The 26,822-nt window shown below is 40.0% G+C and overlaps 1 protein-coding gene across 2 annotated transcripts in view; it reads right to left on the reverse strand.

Moving 5' to 3' along the window:
• FAM13C (family with sequence similarity 13 member C) overlaps positions 1 to 26,822 on the reverse strand; it is a 142,958-nt gene that overhangs the window by 75,403 nt on the left and 40,733 nt on the right. For both annotated transcript variants that reach the window (XM_036265152.1, XM_036265151.1), the window contains one exon: positions 14,182 to 14,300. In XM_036265152.1, the coding sequence (XP_036121045.1) occupies positions 14,182 to 14,300 (119 nt within the window). The remainder of the gene's footprint in view (positions 1 to 14,181; positions 14,301 to 26,822) is intronic.

A 26,822-nucleotide genomic window follows, 5' to 3' on the forward strand; every position in this document is an offset into this window, starting at 1 on the left:
TTTGCCAAGGAAACATCTGATAAGGAGTAAATATCCCAAATTTAAAAGAACTCATACACTGCAACACACACACACACACAAATCAAACAATCCAATTAAAAAATGGGCAGAAGACCTGAATAGACCTTCTCCAAAGAGGACATACAGATGGCCAACAAACATATGAAAAGATGCTCAATGTCACTAAGCATCAGAGAAATGCAGATTAAAACCACAATGAGATATCACCTGGCACCTGTCAGAATGACTATCATCAGTAAATTCACAAATGACAAGTGTTGGCAAGGATATGGAGAAAAAGGAACCCTCATGCATTGGTAGGAATGCAAACTGGTGCAGCCATTGTGGAAATCAGTGTGAGGTGCCCTAAAAAAATTTAAAAACAGAACTGCCTTATGACTCAACAATTCCACTTCTGGGTATATATCTGAAGAAACCCCAAAATGCTGATTTGAAAGAATATATGCACTTCTATGTTCACTGCAGCATTATTTACAATAGCCAAAATATGAAGGCAACCCAAGTGCCCATCAATAGTCAAGTGGAAAAAAATGTGATGCCACAGCCCTGGCCCATTTGGCTCAGCAGTAGAGCATCAACCCACGGACCAATAAGCCAGGGTTTCGATTCCAGCTAAGAGCACATACCTCTATTGCAATTTGTTCCCGGCCCTGGTCGGGATTGTGCAGGAGGCAATCAGTCAATTGTGTCTCTCCCACATTGATGTTTCACTCCCCTTCCCACTCTATCTGAACATAAATAGAAAAATATCCTTGGGTGAGGATAAATACATAAATAAAACACAAATCTTAAAACAAAACAAAACAAAACAACAAAAAAAAACGATGCTACTTATATCCAATGGAGTATGGAGTAATACTTACCCATAAAAAAAGAGTGAAATCTTACCATCTGCAATAGCATGTATGGACCTAGAGGGTTTTATGCTAAGTGAAATAAGTCACTAAGAGAAAGACAAATACCACATGATTTCACTAAAGAATAAGATAAACACACAAACAAAATTGAAACAGACTCATAGATACAGATTAAAAACTGATGGTTGCCAGAGGGGAGGGGTTTGGGGGACTGGTTGACAAAGGTGACAGAATTAAAAAGCACAAATTGGTAGTTGCAAAACAGGCATGAGGATGTAAAGTACAGCATAGGGAACATCGTCAATAATATTTTAATAACTATGAATGTTGCCAAGTGGGTTCTGGAAATACAGGAGGGAACACTTTGTAAAGTATATGATTGTCTAACCACTACGCTGTACACCTGAAACTAGCACAAAATATTTTTAAAATAAAAATACCACTACCATTTCAAAAAATATATTTTTAAATGATTCTTACTACAGTATCTAGAAATATAAATCCTAGAAGTAACCAAAGTACCCAATAATTTGGAATTAGTTAAATAAATGATGGTATAGCCACAGAATGGAATATTTCATAGCCATCAATATTTGAGAATATTTCAGAATATGAAAAAAAACTCAATAATTATATGGAACAAAACAGTTACACAGAAATGTATCGCTAAGATTTTATATATGTGAAAAAATTCATATATACGAATATATATATGAAAAATCCCTCCAAAATGTTTTTTTATCTAGCATTGGTTAAAGGTAAAAGAAACGAGAGAGAGGAAGTGGGGTGGAACTGTGTATGTCACTATATATGATGTGTGTTTATGTATGTGTGTGGCATTTAACCCAAGTCTTGAAAAGGAACAACCTGTGATGAATACTATGACAAAAGTATTGGAGTAGCCAATGCCTCTTTGGGAGGATGAACAGTAGGTTAAAGAATAGCCTCATTCTCATGGCCTCAAGAACACTGAACATTTAACCAGCTGGTCCAGGTTCTAAATTAGATTTAAGTTTATACACATTCTGTCCCCTATAGTCATAACTGAAATTTCTCTCTTAGAGCTATTTCAAGTTAGGCCAAGAAGCTTTCCAAGACGTTGAGAGGTCAAGAACAAAATTTTTTGTTCAATGTTATTTCTAACATGTGGCTACCATGACACAGACATTTATAAAATATGTTTCCTATAGAAAACTGTATGTTATGCATTTGTTGAGTACATGAGGACGGATGAGGTCTCCCCATGTAGTTGGAGGGAGGACAAATGAACAGATGAATATGATAACAATGTGGTGAATGCAGTGAGAGGGGCTGTTTAGGGAAGGGTCAATGTCCAACAATGGCCTTGGAAATGGGAGACTTTAAAAAAGAAAATTGTATGTTAGAGTATTTGTTATGGAAAGTCAAATTTGTTCACCCTATGCATAAATGAATTTACCAGCCTTGTGATAATTACCCTACTTGTCTACTATTCAGCTCAGAATACATTCTGGTCTAGCTTTATACTCTGGAACTTGCTTGAAATAAATAGTGATTCAAACAGATTCAAACCCTAATGCATCAGGAAGCCCCAATCAGACACAATATTTTTTCATGACCACATTAAAACAATAACATAAAAATGTATACTACAGTGGTAACAGTGGTTATATCTGGGTGGTAAGATTATAAGAAAATTTTGTGTCCTTGGAGTTTTCTGTATTTTCCAGTAATAATATTTTATTTTTTTAAATGAGAGAATGTCTGAGTTTTTCTTTTATCTGTATCCCTAATCATTGTCCAATGAAAGGGCTGACAATTTATCAAGTGACCAAGGTCAGACTCCAAAAATAAAAAATAAAAAGAGGATTTGATTCCCAGAATAATCAAGCGTGGGCTCTTTTCCCATCCGCAGTTTAAGGATTTGGTGTGGGATTTTTTGTGCTCTACATTAGGGAGGGAGAATTATTTTTATCTATGACTGCAAGAGCTTGTATTATTAAACTAAAGTCTTTCCATGTCTAATCCTTTAAACATCTAGAGTGCTGAACATTTTCAATGTATGAGCCAGAAAGGGCCTTAGAAATCATCTGACCCAAACTCCTGTCAAAGGAAGGGACTTGGGGATTTGAGTGAAGTGACCTAGGTCATCCGATAGACATAAGATAAAACCTTGCACTTCTTAATCTGAAAGGTCTTTCCATTCCACCAGACTGTTTCTGCACCCATGGAGGTGAAGGCAGGATGGGGATGAAGAGCCCTCACCATGTGGCTCTCTCCCTATGTTGTATACACAAAGCAAGCTATTTTAGGGTCCACTCATTATATACCTGTACCCCAGGGAGTCTTAAAACATTGTCAAGACAAGTTATTCTTTTTGTGTCTACCTCATCCCCTGCTCTTCTCCTCTCCACCCTGTCCCCATCCCCAAAAGAAAAGAAACCTAATAGCACATTAATGAGAAAGCTGGCAATGGGCAGAGCTCCAGCTCTAGTTCAGTCCAAGAAGACAGATCTTGTTTTCTGTGTTATAATTTAATCCTCACCCGAGGATATTTTTTCAAATATCTTCAGATGGGGGAAAGAGGGAAAAAGGGGGAGAAGGAGATGAAGGGAAGAGGGAGATGTGGAGAGGGGGAGAGGGAGAAACATCGATGTGAGAGAGACGCCTCGGCTGGCTGCCTCCTCCAGGACCCTGACTAGGGCCGGGGATGAACCACAACCAAGGTACATGCCCTTGACTGGAATCGAACCTGCAGCTCTTTGGTCCACGAACTCAATGCTCTAACCGCTGAGCCAAACTGGCCGGGGCATATTTTCTGTGTTATTAAAAAATCTCTGGGTGCTCATTCTCTTTCTCATTATTTCCCCTTTTAGCAGAACTCATTAAGACTCTGCTTACTTCTATGAAAAACATTTAAATAAGAAACAATTAGCTATTAAAACACACACAAGTTGTCTATCTCAAAAACAAAAAATGAAAGGATTTATCCCCCATGGAAAAGTTGTTGCCAACAAAACTTCCCCTTTCCACAAGCAACAAAGCTTTTCCTTTCATCTGGAATGTCACAAAAATAGTCAAAGCCATCAAAGGCCATTATCCTTACTAATACTCCAATCTTCAACCCCCTCTAACTGGGGACTTCTAGATGAAGAGGCTAATGAACTTCAATTGGCAAATGTAACCACCGTCTTAATTAGTAGTAATACAATGCTATAGAATAGCTCCTGTTTATACAGACAAAGTCTTTAACAACATTAAAGGTTTAATGCTGTCATAAATTTTAATGCAATATTTTAAACACAAGTGAGTTAATCACTCTCAAAAGTAAATTTATTTAGCTGGGTAAGAAGTCCCTGATTTCATTAGTATTCTCTTACATTCATAAATTCCCCTGTTATATCTGAGGGTTCACAGTATTGGCACTGGCTTTAGCTATAAAAATCAATCAAACTGCTACATATTCATTAAGTGACTGCTCTAAACAGATTGATGGTGCTTGTCTTGGTTCGGTTACAAAGGGAGTGAGGGCTTAAGCAAATCAGTCACAGCACTGGGTGTCAAACTAGAAAATGAGAAGGTTGTGTTATATGATTACTGAGGTTTCATTCTCGTTCTAACTAAATGCAGTTCTATAATTTCACATGTATTGAAAAGCTCCAGGTACTGAGGAGCATGCCAGAGGAGTGTAATATGCAGCCCTTCCACTCAGATGCACTGAAAATCCAAGTTAAAATATACATACACTGTCTTGGAAAAAGAGGCGTTAAGACAGTATCAGCCATCACCTTGTTGGGGCTTAGCTCTCCAAGCAGCTAGAATCCCCAGGATGAACAGTTGCTAGGAAGACAAGGATCGAAGCCGGCATTATAAATCAAATGCCTATAGAAGCCAGGTAAAGAACATAAATAAATAGGGAGATTTGGGTGGAGATTGTGAAAAAATAAGAGTGCTGCTCCTCTGCTCCAGGTAATTGTTGCTTTGTAGGAAGGAGGCTCTGGGTCATCCCATCTTCAGATTTTTTTTTTTTTCAAAAGAATGCCAAATATCTGTAAATCCTGATTTTAAAATATTGAATCAGATATTTTAAAACACTTTACAAGCAAAATATATTTCCATCCTAAATATAACTACAGGACACCAAATTTGAGACCTCTGAGGTAGGAAACTGTACTTCCAAGGAAGGTCACATAGGAATGAGGAGGGCACGGCAGGTGGGAGGGACGCAAAGAAGCAGGACTGAGGGCACTGCATGGACATGTGAGGTTGGCTCTGCTGGACTTCAGAAGAGAAGGCAAACTTGGAGGAAGAAGAGGTTAGGACAGTCATTCCAAACCTTTTTGGGGATCACGAGTACCATATGAGATTCTGATAAGTGCTTTAGAGTTTTTCTAGAGAAATAAACATATATGTAGTAGGCAGAATAACAGTCTCTCAAAGATGTCCATGTCCTCATCTGATATCCCTTCTCTATATTACCTTACATGACCAAAGGAATTTCACAGATAGGATTAAGTAAGGATCTTGAGATGGAGAGATTATCACGGATAATCTGAGTCGGCCCAATCATATGAATACTAAAAAATCAGAATATCTTTCCCAGTCATGCTCAGAGAGATAATACGTTGCTAGCTTTAAAAATGGAGAAGAGGGAATTCCAAAATGGCGGCTGAGTGAATGGAAGCTACACAGACCATCTCCCAGGACCAAACTGGAATTACAACTAAAATAAAGACAAATTGTCATGAAAAAGCAACAGAAAAAGAGCTTGAGAGGATCATATAAACAGGGACACTGACTTGATCCTGGTAGGATTGTGGAGGCGCGAGAGGGGGGCTGGGAGCCCACAGACAGCAACCACCTTAGCTGTGAGCAGCGCCCTCATGTTAAACTCCCAAGTGACTCCACAGCCCAGAGCCGGGACAGATGCTAAAATAGCCACAGACACTCATCTTCGGTTATAGCAGAGGGAGGGCAGACTAAACTGGAACTGTGTGGGGACACTTGAGATTTGGAGGACGGTCAGACCTTCTGCTGAGTTGCAGACACGCAGAACAGTGGCCATCTTACTCCTTCCCAGGGCTCTGGGGAAAGGCAGTGGCCCTTCCTTCACAGATTCAACCCCACCCAGGTGGGCCATTGAAATGCAAATTAAGGCTCATTAACAACTAGCATTTGCCCCAACCTCGGGAAATCCCCTTATACTGAGCTCCTGCAGGAGTTTTTCATTCAATTGAGAACCCAAGGCTCTTCAAGTAACCACTACTGATAGCCTCCAGGCAAAAAGCTAGAAGATAACTGAAACATTCCTGGGCTAACAACTCTAACCAGGAAAGTATGACTTGACAGTGGTGTTTAACGTGGGTCCTCCCTTGCTCATCCAAACCCAGGAGAGGGAGCCACAAACAGCAGAACACCAACACCCACAGGGAAAATTTGGCAGGCTCCAAAGCCCACTGGATAGCCAAACTGGTGAAACACAGACATAAAAGCCAAATAAAAGAACAAGAGACCTCTACTGAAGATAAAATAAATGTGGAGCAGTTAAGCAAGTTAACAAAGCTAGAATTCAAAGCTATGATCTTGAGGAGACTCAACAGCATGAGTAAGGACATCAACACCATGAGTAAAGACATAGAAATGTTGAAAATCAACCAATTGGAAATTAAAAACCACCAAGAAGAAATGAAGAATGACATATCAAAAATAAAGAATACATTGGAAGGTCTAAACAGCAGAGTAGAAAAAGCTGAGGATAGGATCAGTGAATTAGAAGACAGGGTAGAATAAAAAATTCAACCAATCAAAAAATCAAAAGGAAAAAACAATTAAAAAAAAAACAGGAAGACAGCTTAAGAGAACTGTGGGACAACTGAAAACATAACAATATTTGCTTCATAGGAGTCCCCAAAGAAGAAGAAAATGAGCAAGAGTTAGAGAATATATTTGAAGAAATAGTGACAGAAAACTTCCCTAATTTGGTGAAGGAAGAAGGCATTCATGTTCAAGAAGCACAGAGAGCCCCAAGTAAGAAGAACCCAAACAGGCCCAAACCAAGACACATACTAATTAAAATGCCAACAATTGAAGACAAAGAGAGAATCCTAAAAGCAGCAAGAGAGAAGCAATAGGTTACCTACAAAGGAAACCTCATAAGGCTCTCAGTTGACTTCTCAACAGAAACACTACAGGCCAAAAGAGAATGGCTTGAAATAATCAAGGTCATGAAAAGCAAGGATCTGAATCCAAGACCACTCTACCCAACAAGGCTATCATTCAAAATAGAAGGTCAAATAAAAAGCTTCCCAGACAAAAAAAAGGCTAAGGGAATACATTAGCACCTAACCAGCACTGCAAGAAATGTTAAAAGGACTGCTGTAATTAGTAGAAGACATAGGAAGGAAAATATAACCAAACTATACAAAAATGGCAATTAATAAGTACATATCAATAATCACCTTAAATATAAATGAACTGAATGTGCCCATAAAAAGACACAGAGTAGCTGATTGGATAAGAAACCATGACTCATCTATATGTTGTTTACAAGAGATCCACCTCACAACAGAAGTCTCACATAGGTTGAAAGTGAAGGGATAAAAAACAATCTTCCAAGCAAATGGAAAAAGAAAAAAAGCTGGGGTAGCAATACTCATATCTGATAAAATAGATTTCAAAATGAAGGCCATAACTAGAGACAAAGAAGGCCACTACATAATATTGAAAGGATCTATCTAACAGGAAGATATAACCTTGATAAACATATATGCACCCAATATAGGAGCACCAAATTTTTTATTAAAAATCTTCTGGAGGACTTCAAAGGAGAAATCGACAGCAATACAATCATAGCAGGGAACTTCAACACCCCACTGACATCACTGGATAGATCCTCTAGAAAAAAATTAGCAAGGAAACAGACTCTAAATGAAGCACTAGACCAAATGGATTTAATAGATATCTATAGAGAATTACACCCCAAAACTTCAGAATTCACATTCTTCTCAAGTGCACATGGGACATTCTCAAAGATAGACCACATGATAGGACACAAACTAAATCTCTACAAGTTCAAGAAGATTGAAATCATATCAAGCATCTTCTCAGATCACAATGGCATGAAACTAGAAATCAATTGCAACAAAAACATGCAAAGACATTTGAACACATGGAGGCTAAATAGCAGGTTATTAAACAATAAATGGGTTACCAAGAGATCAAGGAAGAAATTAAAAACTTCCTGGAAACCCATGAAAATGAACATACAACACCACAAAATCTATGGGATGCAGCAAAAGCAATTCTGAGAGGGAAGTTCATAGCACTACAGGCCTACCTTAAGAAACAAGAAAAATTTCTAATAGACTATCTAATCTCACAACTTAAAGAATTAGAAAGCAAACAAAAAGAAAACCCCAGAGCAAGTAGAAGGAAGGAAATAGTAAAAACAAACAAACAAACAAAAAAAAACAATTCAAAGGATCAATGAAACAAAGAGCTGGTTTTTCAAAAAGATAAACAAGATTGATGGACACTTGGCGAGACTCACCAAGAAACAAAGGGAGAGAACCCAAATACACAAAATCAGAAATGAAAGAGGAGACGTATCAGCTGACACCACAGAAATACAAAAGATCGTTAACAACTGCTATGAACAATTATATGGCATCAAATTCGACAATCTAAGTGAAATTAACAAATTTCTAGAAACACATAGTCTCCCAAACTGGACTGGCAAGATAGAAAACTTGAAAAGACCAATAACAACTAAGGAAATTGAAGAGGTAATCAAGACTCTCCCCACAAACAAAAGCCCAGGCCCAGATGGCTTCAAGGGGGAGTTTTGCAGAAAATTCAAAAAGAACAAACACCTATTCTCCTCAAACTATTTCAAAAAATTCAAGAAGAAGGAAGACTTCCAAACTCATTTCATGAGGCCAGCATAACTCTAATTCCAAAACCAGAAAAAGACACTACAAAGAAAGAAAACTACAGGTCAATATCCCTGATGAATATAGACGCCAAAATCCTGAACAAAATACTAGCAAATCAAATCCAGCAGTACATCAAAAAAATTATTCACCATGACCAAGTGGGATTCATCCCAGGGATGCAAGGCTGGTACAATATTTGCAAATTAATAAATGTGATACAACACATAAATAAAATAAAGAATAAAAACCACATGATCATATCAATAGATACTGAAAAAGCATTCAACAAAATCCAGCATCCCTTTCTTATAAAAACGCTCAGCAGTGTGGGAATCGAGGGATCATATCTCGACATAATAAAGGCCAACATCATACTCAATAAGCAGAAACTAAAAACATTTCCCTTAAGAACAGGGACAAGACAGGGATGCCCACTTTCACCACTCTTATTTAACATAGTACTGGAAGTCTTAGCTACAGCAATCAGACAAGAAGAAAAAATAAAAGGGATCCAAGTTGGAAAGGAGGAAGTGAAACTGTCATTATTTGCAGATGACATGATATTATACAAAGAAAACCCTAAAGACTCCATAAAAAATCTGCTAGACTTAATAAATGAATTTGGCAATGTAGCAGGATACAAAATTAACGTCAAGAAATCAATGACATTCTTATATACCAATGATGAACTCACAGAAAGAGAAACTGAAAAAACAATCCCATTTACCATCATGGTAAAAAAATTAAGATACATAGGAATAAACTTAACCAAAGAAGTAAAGGACCTATTTGCAGAAAACTACAGGACATTGACAAAAGAAATAGAGGAAGATATAAAAAAGTGGAAGCACATACCTTGTTCATGAATTGGAAGAATTAATATCATTAAAATGTCCATATTACCCAAAGCAATCTATACATTCAATTCAATTCCCATCAAAATACCAATGACATATTTCACATAACTAAAAGAAATGCTTCAAAAGTTCATATGGAACCAAAAAAGACCCCAAATAGCCATAGCAATCTGGAAATAGAAGGACAAAGTAGGTGGGATCACAATACCAGATATCAGGTTATACTACAAAGCTACTGTAATCAAAACAGCCTGGTACTGGCACAAGAACAGGCATACAGACCAGTGGAATAGAACAGAGAACCCAGAAATGGACCCAAGACATTATGCTCAATTAATATTTGACAAAGGTGGCAAGAGCATACAATGGAGTAAAGACAGCCTCTTTAATAAATGGTGTTGGGAAAACTGGACAGCTACATGCAAAAAAAATGAAACTAGACCATCAACTTACACCATACACAAAAATAAACTCAAAGACTTAAATGTGACCCATGAATCCATAACATTTCTAGAAGAAAATGTAGGCATCAAAATTTCGGACATTATACACAGCAGAATTTTCACTGATACATCACCTAAGGCAACAGAAACAAAGGAAAAAATGAACACATGGGACTACATCAAACTAAAAAGCTTCTGCACAGCAAAAGAAACAACCATCAAAATAGAAAGGGAACCCACTGTATGGGAGAGCATAATTGCCAATGATACAGCAGATAAGGGGTTAATTTTCAAAATATATAGAGTACTCATACAACTCAACAAAAGGAAGACAAAGACCCAATTAAAAAATGGGCAGAGGAACTAAATAGACACCTCTCCAAACAGGACATACAAATGGCCAAGAGACATATGGAGAAATGCTCAACATCACTAATCATCAGAGAGATGCAAATTAAGACAACAATGAGGTGTCACCTCACACATTTCAGAATGGCCGCCATCAACAAATCATCAAACAACAAGTGTTGGCGAGGGTGTGGAGAAAAGGGGACTCTAGTACACTGCTGGTGGGAATGCAGACTGGTACTGCCACTATGGAAAACACTATGATGTTACCTCAAAAAATTAAAAATTGAACTGCCATTTGACCCAGTGATCCCACTTCTAGGAATATACCCTAGGAAGCCTGAAACACCAATCAGAAAGAATATATGTACCCCCATGTTCATAGCAGCACTATTTACAATAGCTAAGATCTGGAAACAGCCCAAGTTTCCATCAGTAGACTAATGGATAAAAAAAAAAAAAAGCAGTGGTACATATACACAATGGAGTACTATGTAGCTGTAAGAAAGAAAGATCTCTTATCCTTTGAGATGACATGGAGGGACCTGGAAAGTATTATCCTAAGTGAAACAAGCCAAGTAGAAAAAGACAAATACCACATGATCTCACTTATTTGTGGAATATAATGAACATAACAGTCTGAGGAATAGGGTAGACCTAGAGATGTGGAAGTAGGGTACAGACTGACAATCCCCAGAAGAGGGGGTGAAGGTGGGAGGGAAGACATAAACCACAGAACTTATATGCATGTACGCATAACCAATGGAGTTGGACAACAAAGCCGGGGATGGGGTTGGGGGGATGTGGAGGAGGATGTCAATGGGGTAAAAAAGGAGAAACATCTGTAACAAAAATAAAATTAAAACAATCAATCAATAAATAAATGGAGAAGAATCCATGAACCAAGAAATGTAGGCAGCCTCTGGAAACTGGAAAAAGGTAAAGAAACAGACTAATTCTTCCCTAGAGCCTCCAGAAAGAATGCAGGCCTGCTGACACCTTGAGTTTTCCTGCCCAGTGAGACCCACATTGGATGTCTCTCTTATAAACTAGAAGATTATACATTTGTATCATTTTAAGCCACAGGTTTGTGCTCATGTTGTTACAGTAGCTTCTGAAGAACAATATTGTATACATACACTCAAACTTTGGCAAAAACAATTCTAGTCCTCCTGGAAGCTCAGCCACAGACGGATAAAGGCTCCTTGTATAGAAAGAGCTTAAGATACCAACATTCTGAGATGAAGATATGAAACTATTTCTCCTTGGTGGGCATGGAAAGATCAATGCCCACACCGTAACACACTCAGCTCTGAAATCTCACTTCTACAAGGATGGATTCATTCTCTAAAAACTCCTTCAAGTCTCACTTAAATGGCATGTGAGACATTTGTCACTCACTTGACTGCTTCTTGCTACAGAAAGATGTTTCTTCCCTTTCTCAAATTCCTTATCGCTAATAACATTCCCTCCCCATCCCCAAGAAGGTGGCATTTTACACCTGCTGAGATTTAGCCTGGCTTCTTTCCTCACTTTGAGCCAGACCCAAATCGTACGTGTCCTGTTACAGTATCATGTTTCTATCAAGATCTAATTGGGCATGATATGCCTGAACCTGACCATATGCTGACGTAAAAAGGAAGACGGAGGTTATCAGGAATGTGAGCTACCTGACTCAAAGTTGTTTTTAGCCTCAGATCTCATTTCACCAGTTCATCAAGTTTCACAATCCCTGTAATATTTTGAGATTTATTTTTTTTAAAGTACCATTAGAATGTCCCTGGGTGATGCCACCATGGTTGTGACAAGTAACTGTAGTTTGAAGGTTACCAGCCCAGTTTAAATACTAAATGTACTAGGACCAAATCAGAACATGGCTCCTGATCTGCACCTTGACCCCAGACCCTGTGACTGCCCAAACTGGTGCATGGACTTCCTGGAATGGTACTAGACCCTATGAAAGTACAGCATGGAGACTAAAGGGGGAGGGGGGGGCAAGAACAGCAAGGTATTTATGGTCCTGTGGAGGTTTACTTAGGTACAGAAGAAGACAGACCAGATCTGTTTTTGCCAGAAGTGGCCAATCTGTTCAGAAGACAAGTCTTACTTGATGAGGAAGGCTGCCTGATAACCTTGTATCTGGTTCCTGTCCCTGGCCTGCAGAAGAGGTCTGGTAACCTCCTAAATTTTACACACACTGTTGTGCATATGTGCATCTTTTTTCTGAAGAAAGGTGCCACACATCTTTGAGAATCTGAATAAAACTGTGATTCCTTTCCCCCAAAGGTAAGAGTCACCTCCTTCTGCGTTTCATCAGGGGCATTCTAACGCAATACTCTGTCTTACTAATCGTATGTGACTGATGCCCCCCTACCCCATGTAAATGAAATATAAAGTAGTTTTAAGTGGACTAAAAATCTTGAGAAGGTTAATTGCTAATACCATCCCACCCCCAACTCCCACTCCTGCCCCTCAAAGGGTTACCATGAGTTCCATACATAAATAAAAATGATTTCATTTTACTCATTTTCCTTTTTTTTTTTTTTTTTTCCTGTTTTGGGAATATGCATGGGAATACAGTTGGCCTTATTCATGCTGAGAGAGGCAGTCACTAGTCTGGTTGGCGGAGACAGGATCACTGACTAAATTGGTTCTAGTCAGCCTAAAACAGCTTTATTGCAATAAAGCCTCAAATAGGAAGGAGAATGCCCTGATCAGCAGAGAAATGACAAGGCTGAGTCCTACCTGACCTGAGATGGCAACTTGTAAAGAGGGTGATGAAAGGTACCTGTGAATCCAACTGGATAGTGAATCATCTTACTTTGGGGGCCCCCTCTAACTCTTTGAGGTTCTATAATTCTAAATTTAGCATGTTGGATATTTAAAAGCACAATTACACAGCACAGTCTTCTCTGCAGTTGTTGATTCATTTAGACTGCAACCTCAGATAAAAACGTCTAAAGGTCATGCTTGGAAGCACAGAACTCCCTTTCCACTGAGTCAGGGCTACGATTACACCGTACACAAGATCCTACAAAGACAGCTGACACAACTAGTGGTTGAATTCTTTCTTCTGTTTATTTCCAGAAGAGACTTTCCACAGACAGCTGCAATGCCAGGCTCCCATCAGAATGCCATGCCAACCTTGCTGCGGACAGCTTTCTACCCACGTCCTTGCCCTTGACCCACGGCAGTCTCCAGCAGGTCGAGAAGTATCAGGGCCTAAGGGCACCACTGACATCAGCACAGACGCCACACCTGCTATGCCTTAATTAGACATTTGCAGGTTCCAATTCTGATTCAGCTTGTTTCACTTGTGTAACACCAGGCAAATGTCTTAATTTGCCACATTGGGCTGCTCCTCCATGGAGCTATGCGGAAGTGGTGAAAGCTATATGATATAGCATGTAAAAAGCAATTGGCTTGCCATCTACACCATCATCACTATCATTATCCCAGAGAAAAACCTAATCAGCATTTCTCTCCAAGGGCAGGACTATCTCCACTCCTCTCAGAACCTTAAGGCTGGTAATCTTCACACTGAAGACAAAGAAAGTAGGTTATTTACATTTTTCTTAACATCCGACTCAATCATACTCCTTCTAGGCTCCTTTAAGCAGCTTCTTGGACTATAAGGAATGCCAACCGAAGGTCAGGGAGCCTAGGTTTTTGAGGGGTGGGGGTGGCAAGCCTTCAGGAGTGAACCCCAGGCACAGCACAACTCCCACACCAAAGGGCCCACCTTGGTTGAAGCCGCACTGTTTCTTGGCCCCTGAATGTGTGGTTCTGTGGACTCTCACGGGCTGGCGTTCCTGCTCTCCCCCGACACTCTGGCTGGCTGGGCGCCACATGCTCTGTCTCCTGTAAGAAGAAACAGCAAAAGTAGATGAGCTGTCAGCAGTCAGTTCCACAGCGCCCTGCGGCTGGGGGGGGGGTCTCAGGGCCGGGGTGTCTCAGGGCAGGGGGGTGGCCGTATACAGCACACTGCCAAACTGTAGCGGGGTGAGGGGGCCAGCACATGACCTCACATTTAAAGTTTTCTATCAGTCAGTTATTGCAAGATAGCAGAAGAAAGAAAAATATATAATAAAATCACCTAATTTCAAAAGATACACTTGGCCATACTATAAAAATTTTACATTAAAAATATTATAAAAGCCTATTTAATAAATAGGTCTGAAAATACAAATTTTAGAATAATATTTATAGTATAGGATCATTTTTGCAAAAACCAACACACACACACACATACACACACACACACACACACTATTGCCATTAGCTACACTGCATCCAAAGAAATTGCTACATTGGTCATCTCATGATGCACTCTACTCAGTAATTAAAAAAAAAACAAAAAAAAAAAAAACGCATAATGCTGAACTCTATAGAGAATATCATGAACACACCCAAGTGAAATGAATCTGGATTCAATACACCAATAATGGAAGATTTATATATGTTCAGCAGCTGAGCCACTACAGTGTTTGAGCCAAATCAAACCTCTAACAAATTTCCCTTAGGATAAAACACCCTTTCTTTACCTGATAAATGAAATACTAAAGCCAAAATTAGTGAGAAATTCAGAATTTAGATGGCTACAGTCATGCAGTCAAAATATTCGAGAGACACAGTGAATTTGGGTGTGACAGGGCAGTCTACTGTGGAGGCAACATACACCAAGCTCTATTAAGGGTGTGGGGGAAGCCAGTCCTAGTGCCAACGTGTCAGGCACCTCAGAAGTCATTTGGTGGAGCTATTTGCCAAATAGTTATCACAAGTTTCTAAAACAAAATCATAGGAATGGCTTCCTATAAGAGGGTTAAATAGGGGGTCCAGGGGGAGCAGAGTTGAGAAAAAGCAATGAGCTGGGCCTGCCAAGATCCTTTAATTCCATTTTCTAAATTCCCAGCTTCCGGCAAGAAGACATTTCACATGAAAGGGTTCCATTAGTACACACTAGTTCCCTAGACTTAGTAGCTACTGTGAAAAATTCTATAGCTACCCAAATACTGGGCAAGTTGCCCCAAACAATAGTTTTTAAGCGAGATGAGCTCTGATTGCTACTTGCTAAGCAGACCTCAGCTTCCTTGTCTGTAAAATGGGGATGATGCTCCAAGCTCACAAGGTTGTTGAACAAGACCTTATTAGAACCCCTTTCAGTGCCTGCCAACCGAAGGCATACAGTAGATGGGAGCTATTCATGATGATCATAATATTTCTTTTTAAAAAATCCCCTTGAAGCTTAATATTCTGAAACAAGTGTTAAGGAAGAGTTCGGTAAAAAAACAAACCTATTTTTATGGTAGAATGCTTATTTCAGGTTCCCATACATATAATGATATTATTTTAAACATCATATTTAGAAGCCTCAATACATGAAGGCCTAAAGAAATGGCCCTTTTAATCTCTAAAATGTTTTAATATGAAATTACCACTTTATTAAAACTTGAGCCTTTTAGGGAAAAGTAGAGTGTGCTTTTGGTTTGTTTATTTTGTTTGTTTTTTAATTTTCAAAGATAGCATTGTATCTAACCCTTTGAACCCAGAAGGGGTTGAGAAGGGTTAGAGGCCACAAACCCCTGGAATCCCTTGGATTTTACGATTTATTTTAGAGATAAATAAGAGGAGCTCTGAAGAAAGGGTTGCCTAATCTGGGAAAGTCAGAGACCTCAAATCACTGCAAAAAAACAATTTCTGATATGGTGGATAAGGAATATTTTCAGACAGCTGACAAGCAAGTCCCTAATTCAAATGGAGGGGGAAATGGCATTGTCAACAATGCTTCTTCTGTCCCTCTAGAATTTAAAACTTAGAGATGGTATGGAGAGTTGGGAAAGAGGAAGTAAGAAATTTGGTATAAGTCGTCCTGAGTACTAACCAATAGAGTAGACCCTGATGCAAAATACAGGCTTAATTGTTGCACTGCCTTTTCCAATGACAAAATGTTAGGTCATCCTCCAAAGTGCTGATCTCCAAAACCCCCGAGATCAGAACCCAAGTTCAGCCTCTCTCAGAAAATGCCAAATGGGTCCTTTCTCCCAAAGCTCCTATGAGTTTGAAAGTTATTTTGTTCATAAGAAAAAGAATCAACATTTTCAGTTTAGTTCCTTCCTCTCCATTGTCTCTTCATGGAATAGTCCTATATCAACTAACAGCCCTAGAAAAGCTCACATGGGAATCAGTGACCCTTCAGATGATTCTAACCTGGAGGCTACACAACTTCCAATTGAGGTCCCAGGCAGCACGGAGCAGAGATAAGACCTCCCTGTTGTCCCAAAGTGAATTCCTGATTTATAGAAACTATGAGAGGTAAAATATGATCACTGTTATTTCATGTTTTAGGGTGATTTGTTACACAGCTATAGATAACTAAAACACCACTACCTTTACTCTATTCTAAGATACCATCAATTATAAAAGCTATCATCAGTTTGATTAAACAACAGCTTTCAGGGGGGAAAAATGATGCCACATTAAATGCATCCATCAATTTTAAGGTGTAGTCAGCTATGAGAAAAGTGAAAGGGTGAAAATGTGTGTTAACATAAAGGAACTACATAGCATGCCCAGCAGAGAGAGCATGGTACTGTGTGTGGCACAAAAGAGGTCTTACCAAGGAGACACACAAGACAAAGCAACTTCAAGAATCTTATCTGGAAGACTAAATAACCTCACCCAGAATATTGGCATGAACCACACTCTTTATTTGCCCCAGTTTTTAAAGATAATTTTATGCTTTCTCCCAAAGTCGGAAGGCAAACGTCAAGGAAATGCCTTACTTACTGAATTAATAGAACAGTGGGTTTCAAGCTATTGTGTTGCTAGTTACTACGTATTCATAAGGCTATAAAGGAAAAAATACAAAGTGAGAACAATAATACTCAACCCTATTTATCTGGTTCTCTAACAGAGACCGAGCCAGACACATGAGCAAGCAGGACTCACCCTCTTGGTGAGCTCACATCTCTGTTCCAGCTGGACTCCACCCCCTGGCCACAGGACTGCCAAAGAAAGTCCTTATGGTACATAATGTACTTGTGGATGCTTGCGAGTTAACATATTCTCCCCATCGCCCACCCCAGGTGACAACATCTGGACAAGAAATAAAGGAAATATTTGAGTACCTTCGCCCATTTAAGCTTCATTTCATCTTTGTTCAGAATCTGCTGTAACACGCAGCTCGAAAATTCTAGAACATTAAAGCAGAGTGTTTATCTTGAAATAATTACGACATTTTTACTTAAAAAGAAATCACCTACTACATGCCCAGGATGTTGATAGTTAAAGAGGTTAGAGAGTGAACATACCTAGGATGTTGATGGCTAAAGAGGTTACAGAGTAAATAAGACATTCCTCCCCCAAAGAACTGTGAAAACCTACTGTTTGACAAAGACTAAAGTGCTAGAGGAAAGACTGTTTGTTTCTGTGTTAATGCATTTATCACATGGGCAGGTCCAAGCTGACCGAGGGGAATGAGAAAAGACAAGCCAAGATCCTCTCCTCCAGGCTTGTCCTCCTGCCACCTGGCCAGGCCTAGCCTGGTGGGCACTGCCTACTCCCAGCCATCCGCCTCCACCCTCTGACTCAGCTCCCGTATGTCCAAGTCCAGCCTAGTGATTTGTTACATGCAGGAGAAATCAAATTGACTGAGCTCCGAGATATTTCATGAGAAAGCTGTCCATAAAACAAATGTTATTTGGGCTATTTTCTGATTCATAAGCAGAGGCTAAGAGAGAAGCTGTCTATCACGCTGAGAGGCTCAGAAACCCAGCTGAGGTAAGGAAAAATCAGCTGCCCCTAAGCAGAAACGATGCAATATTTTTTGTCCTTGTTAGGCTTTCAGTGAGCTCAGCTGACTCTTGTAGAATTTGAGAGAATCTAGTTTTGACCCAACAGCATGGCCACTACCTTCAGGCCCCTGCAAGGTCCCCAGTGTGTACAAATGCAAGACCCAGAGAAAGAAATTTTTCCACCCTAATGCCAGGTCTTGCCCATCTTCTCTAGCTTGCTCCAATCAGAATGTTAGCATATCACCTTGGGCCTCAAGGACAAATGCATCCTCTAAATCTTTCTTCCAAAATGTGGTCAACCAAAATATTAACTTTTTTCATCTTTTCACCTTGAGGTTTTATTTGTGTCCAGTCTAGTCCAAAAATGATCAAATGTTTTCTTCATCTGCTGGCTTAAGTTTTTATGAAATGGTTTGATAATTAATCACTCCATTGCTAATAATAATATCTTTAATTTATGAGAGCATGTTCTCCCCAAGAGCTCTATTTACTACATGATTAATACATCTGATATCGGCATAGTTTGGAAAAGCATATATATTCAGCACTTAGCTCAAACAAGGGTGGTATAAATCTATCTACTCCTAGCTCACCCTAGCGTTGCTTTTACCTTAATCCTGTCAATATAAATAGCAAACTCCTTGTGAATTTGGGAATTTTAAAGGCCTTTTCCCCTGATTAAACGAACTATTGTATTATCACAGTCATTTAATAATTGGAAGAAAGGAGGCCCTGGAAAAACTGATTTAAATTTCCTTTTAAAATTGTGTGTCTGTTTATTACAGACATACCTTAAAATATTGCAGGTTTGGTTCCAGACCACTGCAATAAAGCAATTTGTAATCTTTTTGCTGGTGTAGGGTCCTGCCTTCAATTTGCAAAAACAAAACAACACATGCCAAAAAAAAGCAACATCTCTGGAGTACAATAAAGCAAAGCACAGTTAATGAGTAATGCCTGAATTTAAAATATTCTGGCCCTTTAAGAAGCAGAAAAACAAGAGAACTGTTTCTTCAGACCTATATTTTAAATAATGTCTGCCTACCTTAGTCACTAGTTCAACAGAGAAGCAAAATAAGTCACAGAGGAAGACTGGCATTGGTTCAAAATCCACACATATCCACAAAGTAGGATCTCCTCTGATTCTACTTCCTTATCTGTAATACAGAGACATCCCCTAGTTGACTGCTTTCAATTATAAGTATTCCTCGTTTTCTACTTTCAAATTATGTTGTCTCTTATCCAATTTCCAAATCAAATAATATTTACTGCCTGCCAACATCAGGCACTAAACTAGCCACGTTTAATCTATATTTCCTCATCCAAAACTATGAGGTGCATTTTATTCTTCACCAGTTTGCTACAGTGAGAATAAACAAATGAAGACAAGACTGATGACTTACCTAGGCCCAAAAGATTGTCTTTTATGCAAGAGATACCTTCCTGAAGATCGTGCACAATCTGACTGAGATTTATGTATTTTAAGACTATTCCCATGACAGAAGAAATTGGGTATTTCTGTTCACTAGCTAAAGTGGAAATATTTCAATAAAATAAACACAGCTTATTATTGCGTAGACCCAAAGGACTTAAGAATTATGCAAATCTTGATAAATTTGCAGAGGTGGGGGGCTGCATTATTTCAAATTGTCTGTCTTGAGAAACTTAACTTTATATTCAATAATTAATTCAAAATTGCATAAAATAGGACCACACTGTATCGCTCAAGTGAGCTAAAGAACCCAGATCCCAACTCCAAACCTTAAAACCCAAATTCAGAGTTCTTTGCAGTATGTTTCAACATCCAAAGTTTACTCCTGTCAAATGACAAAACTAAAAACGTAGTAATGAGTTTGATGCCCTTTATTTGATGCCCTTTATTCAAGGGAATACGATCCGTGGATTGGGGAAGAACAGTTCCTATCAACAGTGGAGTGTTCTTCCCGAGGGAAGGATTTGGGGATTTCCGGAGTTTCTCATACTTCAATTTTCACTCTGTGAAAAATCTGGAGCCTCTCATACCCCATTTTCCACCCGGAAGGATTAGATAAAACTCGAAGAGTTCAGAACAAAATATAAGCAGAGCTCTATCCAAGAGAAGCTTACCGGAGATCCCGGAGGCGGCCCAAGAGGCAGCGATCCAAAAGGTTCCAAGGGCACCTTCACCTGCATCTAGGAGCCGTCCTGGAATCTTCAGCGGCTGTCTCCGGGTCCCATCTCATTGCCAAAGGGTCAAATGACAAAGCTAAGCAATTCAGCAATGAGTTTGATGTCCTTTACTCAAGGGAAAACCATCCATGGGTTGGGGGAGCACAGGCCCACACAGGCAGTGAGGCACCCTTCCTGATGGATGTTGGGCAAGAGCGAGTTTTATTTAGAAGTGGTAACATGGAAACAGGGCATGATTGGCTGGGTGGTCAGGGATTTCCTTACAAGGCTAGTGGGTCCTAGCCTCTATGGTAAGGAAAACCAGCTAAAGCTGAGCTAGAGGATTGTGATTGGTTGACAAGTATTTCCAGTTAGTGCGGGCTGACTTTGGGTTAGATTGGTGATGTGGGCTGGGCCACTGCGGCAGCCTCCATTTGCTGGGTCCCAATATACAAATTAACGTTATCACTATATAGCTGAGGAGTGTCCTATGCAAATCAGCATGAACACAGTCACATTGAACAAAACGTAACAGCTGGGTGGGTGGTCAAGAGAGCATACCATAGAATATAAAAGAGAGTCACGAGGCATGTGGGTTCTCAATGGTACTTATTTTTTCTCCTCTACAGGGATAAGGGGCACAGAGACTCCGAAGTGATAAAGATTCTCAAAGAAAGGAAGGTCTTCCTTTTATGAGCTTGCACAAACTGGGGGGTGGCAGGTGGGGAGTAGAAGGATTAACCAGCTGTGACAGAGGCAAGATTAGTTGCCCTGGCTGTGGTGACCACGCAAAATCTAACTCCCCTATTCCAAGAATCCTCACATTTCTGTTTCTGCCCACTAAGGACTCAGGACCTGTGCAAGCCTCCGACGCTCCCACTCACTCCACTTGCAATGTGTCGCTGAGTCTACAGAAGACCCCAAACAGGACAAAGCTCGAAGGAAAGCAGAAGGCAAAGAGATTCTGGTCATGATCACTTTGCTCTAGTCCCTAAAGCACTGGCATCCCAAACTTCCATGCCTCAGCCCTGAAAAGTGTCACCCTGACCTTTGAACCAGCCTGATCCCTCAAGACGTGTGGAGCTTCTGAATGAACCATGATAACTCTGGGGATTCGGGAACAGGCTGTCCCTCAGCTTTATAGGCTTCTGATTACATTCTTACATTACTCAAACATGTGGCTCCTATCAGGTGCTACATTCTATGCTCTTCCTAGTTCCTGCCCTCAGGGAGCTCACACTCTAGTAGTGGCAATGGTGGTGGTGTTAGTGTGTGTGTGTGTGTGTGGGGGGGTGACACAAACCAAACACAGGCAATTACAGTACAGTATGATCGATGCTACAACAGGAGAAAGGTAAGTAAGGTGCTCTGGGAACATACAAAAAGGGTGTCAAATTCAGTTTGTAGGAGAAGTAGCACTGAAATGGCCTAAAGGATGAAGGAGAGATGGGGAGACAAACTGTACCAAGGCGGATGTGTGTAAGCGAGAGCATGGCATGTTCAAGGAACCCAAGTGGTGGACTGTGTTTGGGGTAACAGTCAAACATAGTTGGGGATGGTGACCAATGAGACAGGGCAGGCACAGGAGAGGCCAGATCATATGAACCCTGAAAAGTGTGGGCTTTATTCTGAAGGCTATGGCAAGTCATTGAATATTGTAAGTAAGACGTTTAGATTCATACTGGAGAAAGATCATCTGGGCCTGTGAGGCAAATCGATTAGAAGGGGAGGAGGAAAGGTGAAAGGGGGGAGGGCAGTTAGATAATTAGAGCACCCCAAGCAAGAGGTGACTGTCATTAGAGAGGTGTTACAATGGAGAAGAAATAATTGGTTTAAAATATACCGAAGAGGTAGGAACACTAGGCCTGGTGATTGACAGGATGTGGTTGCATGAGAAAATTAGAAAGAAGAACTGAAGAGGAGGCCACCTCTCTAGCTTGGAAAATGCGATGAATAATATTGCTGCTCCCTGAGGTGGAGACAGGAAGAGAGAGTATTCAGGAAGAGCTGGGAATTGAGGCCCAGCGGCATCCACGTAGGCAAAGAGATGAGCTGGAGTCCCAGAGGACGACCAGGGCTGGGAATATGTGGGAATGAGCGTGATGACTAAAAGTACAAGTGGCAAAACACCTTTCAGAGAAAGCAGAGAGAGAATAGAAAACCTGATAGACAACCCTGAGAAATGCCAATATTTATGGACTGATGATATATTACTAAGTTAAAAATCAAGCTGCAAAAGAGCCCATGCAGAGAGGTGAAAGGGAAGACCAAATACGTACATGTGCACGTGCGTGTGCGCAGCTGTGCACTTATTTTTTTGTAGGACATGTTAATTTATAAATGATTCTATTGCTTGAATTATTTAATGAGCATGTATGGCTTGTATAATTTAAAACAAGAACACTTCGTTGTAAAAACATTTAAGAGACAGGCAGATAGAAAGGAGATTGCAAAGAAGACCAAGAAAGAGAGATGGGAAGAAAACGCGAAGTGGCTTATTGCCTGACCCGAGTTATGTCTTAATGAGTGGAATGCTAAAGGATTTTAACTTAGGGTAAAACAACAGAAGAAACATTAAATATTGTATAAATGCACTCAATTATATGACTTCGGTCTAAAGATGTTATAGTGTTCTTTAAAATAGGTTCCATTGTTTCTTACAATAAATTTCAATAAAGATGTATAATGTCCTTTATATAAAAAAGTTAAGGGATTAAGGGGGAAAAAGCCCTCATAGACAGACAACAGTATGGTGATTACCAATGGGAAAGTGGAACGGGTAGGAGAGGTAATGGGGGATGGATAAATGGTGATGGAAGGAGACTTGACTTGAGGTGATGACCACACAATATAATATACTGATAACATATTATAGAATTGTATACCTGAAACCTATATAATTTTATTAACCAATGTCACTCCAATGCACTCAATAAAAAAATAAAAATACTTAAAAAAAGGAAAAGATATATAATTTTCAGCAACAAATAAAAAATCATGACCAAAGGGGATAGCTGGAGCAGAGAGTCAGCACCAATCAACATGTCAACTCAAGCTTAAACCTTGGTCATATCCGCAGAGCAGAGGCATGAAGGGAAGGCGAAGTGGCACCTTCGCCAAGTCTGCACTCCCTTCTCGGCCAAATGGCCTGCCAAGCTTATTACTGAAGATAGTGACTTATTTTGACTTTTAAAAAATTACTATCATTTTAAGACTCAGAAATGCTCATTTCTGTGATTTTAATATAAATTAAATATTTGTGTATATTTTAAATCATCTCCCTTTAAATAACATTAGTGATAGAGCATTACCTTCCCAGGAAATCCACTTTCTAGTACACTTTTCACTGAGAAAGTGAACAGCCTGTTGCAATAGAATCTCTACCATGTTATTTTCTGAAATTATTAAACTATGTCTGTTATTCTTTGTTTCCAAATATCCCTCAATGTTTCATTTCACAAGCCCCCTTGTTTATTTTATTTAGTTTAGCCAAATCAAATTATTCATCTATTCCCAAGGCAGTCATGAGAAAAACCCAAAATTACCATCACAATAATCACCCCAGCTCCTTGAGCTTCTCCACTAATGTGAAGCACAAGGAGAATCAGGGATCCTCAAACTCAGAGAAAACGCCACACTCAGGAAAGAAGAAGAAGGATGAGGAGAAGGAGAAGGAGTAGGGGAAGGGGAAGAGGAAGAAGGAGGAGGAGAAGGAAGGGAAGGAGGAGGAGGGGGAGGGGAGAAGAAGAAGAAGAAGAAGAAGAAGAAGAAGAAGAAGAAGAGGAGGAGGAGGAGGAGGAGGAGGAGGAGGAGGAGGAGGAGGAGGAGGAGGAGGGGGAGGAGGGGGAGGAGGGGGAGGCGGGGGAGGGGGAGGGGGAGGAGGGGGAGGGGGGGAGGAGGAAGTTCAAGGTTTTGCTAAGTCAACACAGATTCCTCCCCATTTCCTACCTTCCATAATAATAATGCATGATCAAATCTATAAGACTAAGGGCACCACAGGATGCAAAATATCTTCTGAGGAGCCCTTTATTACCTTATTCCAGTGCAATTTCTTCCTTCCAGGAATGCCTGCCTTACTCCCATCTTATTTCTTAGTTCAGGCTGCTATAACACAAGTACCATAGACTGGGTAGCTTAAACAACAGACATTTACTTCTCACAGTTCTGGTCGCTGGGAAGTCCAAGATCAAGGGGCCAGCCAGTTCAGTTCCCAGTAAGCGCCTTCATCCTGGCTTGCAGAAGTATGCCTTCTCGCCATCTGACTGAGGGAGGAAGCCAGCTCTCTCTCGGCTCTTCATTTAAGGACACTAACCCATCTCTCAAAGGCCCCATCTCTAAATACCACTGCACTGGGGATTAGGGTTTCAACATATGAATTTGGGGGGGGGGGTATGCAGTCCATACCATAGCCCATAGATCCTGGGTGGTCCCCTGCAAATGTCATCTCCTCTGATGACTTGAGGCCACGAAAACAGTCCTGTGTCTGTCCTCTCCTCTCCTCTCATTCTCTCTGTGTATGATCCTGTACAGTCTTGTTTTGCTGTATATAGAGATTCTGTGTGTTTGGCTTAAGTCTCCCAAGTTAAAATGTAAGCACTCCGAGGGAGGATGTGCTTTATCTTGCATTTTTTAACTCTCTCAAAGTGCTTCAGCACCTTACAAAATACTTGTTGGTTCAGTCAGTCAGTCATAACCCACTGAGCACCAGTGCCTGATCTATAAAGCAGTCTTTTGTGGATCTGAGAAACCTAAACACACACACACACACACACCCTAAGATTGGGACTAATTTAAGGAACATGCCAGTTTGGATTTCTGGAAAGTAAGAACCACAAAATATCTTAACTGAAAAGTCTCATGGCTTGCAGGCTCGTTTCTGTAACTGGAATGAGGCTACAAGAGTTTGGCCTAAAGTAGGACCTTCAACAGCTGTTCCACTGACTTCATAAGGAACTGCCAAAAACTAACAGTGGCTTGCATTTGCTGTATGTAAACTTTTCAAACTGCTTTCCCATCCATTAGCATAACTTATCGAGTGTGCTTCTTAATTGAGGGCATCTAAGGACTTGGAAAGATTCGGAGCATTTCCTCTCTACATTATTATTCTGTCTAACAATGTTTCAGAGATGGGTCATGTGAAATGCAACCCAGACCTTTTCTTACAGTTTCTGAACAAATGAAAGCTTTAGGTCTTCCTATGAAACGGGGAACTCCATCCAAGTGCTGAACAAAACACAGCATTAGACAAGGGTGTTTCACAGCTTTTAACACTGGGCGATACACGTGTCCCTGCATAAACAAGGGACATGTGTCATTCGCCGAACCAGTCACTGAGGACTTGAAGGAGTCACCATATGAGAACAGTTACCATCCAGGAGAATCATGTCATCCCGACATTCTCCTTTTAAAGACTTTGTGGGAGCATCAGACCTCTCCCATCCTCAAAATATATGGTTCTACTTGTGTTTGTTTGTCTGTTTTCTTTTGAGGGAGGTTATAGAAGGCAGTGAAAGGAAGAGGGAAAATAATGTCATCTCAGAAACCAGAAATGCCTAGATACATTTTGATCCACAGAAACTTACTTTAAAAAGCATTTTGTAACTGGAATGGAAATAAATTGAGGTGAAAATAAAATACTATGTACTGCACTATCTCAAATTAAAAATAAATTAACAGCAGTAAGAAAGTAAATTCTGGCAAGAAAACTGTTGTAAGATATTTAAAGAGAAATAGACGTTTTGAAAAACAGTGTTATCTTGTGAATGCTTAACATTCCCTTGCTTTGTGGCTACAGTCTATTTTAACAGTAGTTATATATATTAGTTTTTTGTATTAGGTGCCCTTGGTAATACCCCAGATACAAGACTTTGAAGGATCCCACAAAGGTGCAAATAGCAGCTCCCTCTTAAAAGATCTCCATCTACAATGTTAGCTCAAACCAGGACCCTCTCCAGAGGCCAAGCCTTGTCTTATCAAAGGCCACACAACCTACCTCTATGTCTAACTTCCCAATCAGCAGTGATTAGGGCTGTTTATCTCTAAGTCTTTTACCAGACTTTTCAGCCACAAGTAAAATAGGTCAAGTTTTTGCTTCAAAGGGGGGTCTCTATTTAGAAAGGGTGTTTCCTTCTACACAATAAAATCAAATGACACATGTGAACTGAACTGGATATTCCAAGCAAAGGTAACCCATGAAACAGGTCTTTACATTGACATGGGAGGAGTCTGAGAAAGATCTATTAGATTCCAATACTAATTGTAGCACCACTCATGCCGAGGAATTTTTAAATCCGAAAACCCAACCATTATCTAGAACGAAGAAAGAGCTTACCATCGAGAACATACGAACTCCGAAGCAGCTGGAGCTCGACAGATAAATGGCGTCAGAAACTCAGACACCACAGCTCCTTGCTGAATATCAAGACACAGGAAACCTGTATAG

The sequence above is a fragment of the Molossus molossus genome, unplaced genomic scaffold (genome assembly GCF_014108415.1).
Source record: "Molossus molossus isolate mMolMol1 unplaced genomic scaffold, mMolMol1.p scaffold_m16_p_17, whole genome shotgun sequence".
In the NCBI taxonomy this organism is placed as follows: Eukaryota; Metazoa; Chordata; class Mammalia; order Chiroptera; family Molossidae; genus Molossus; species Molossus molossus.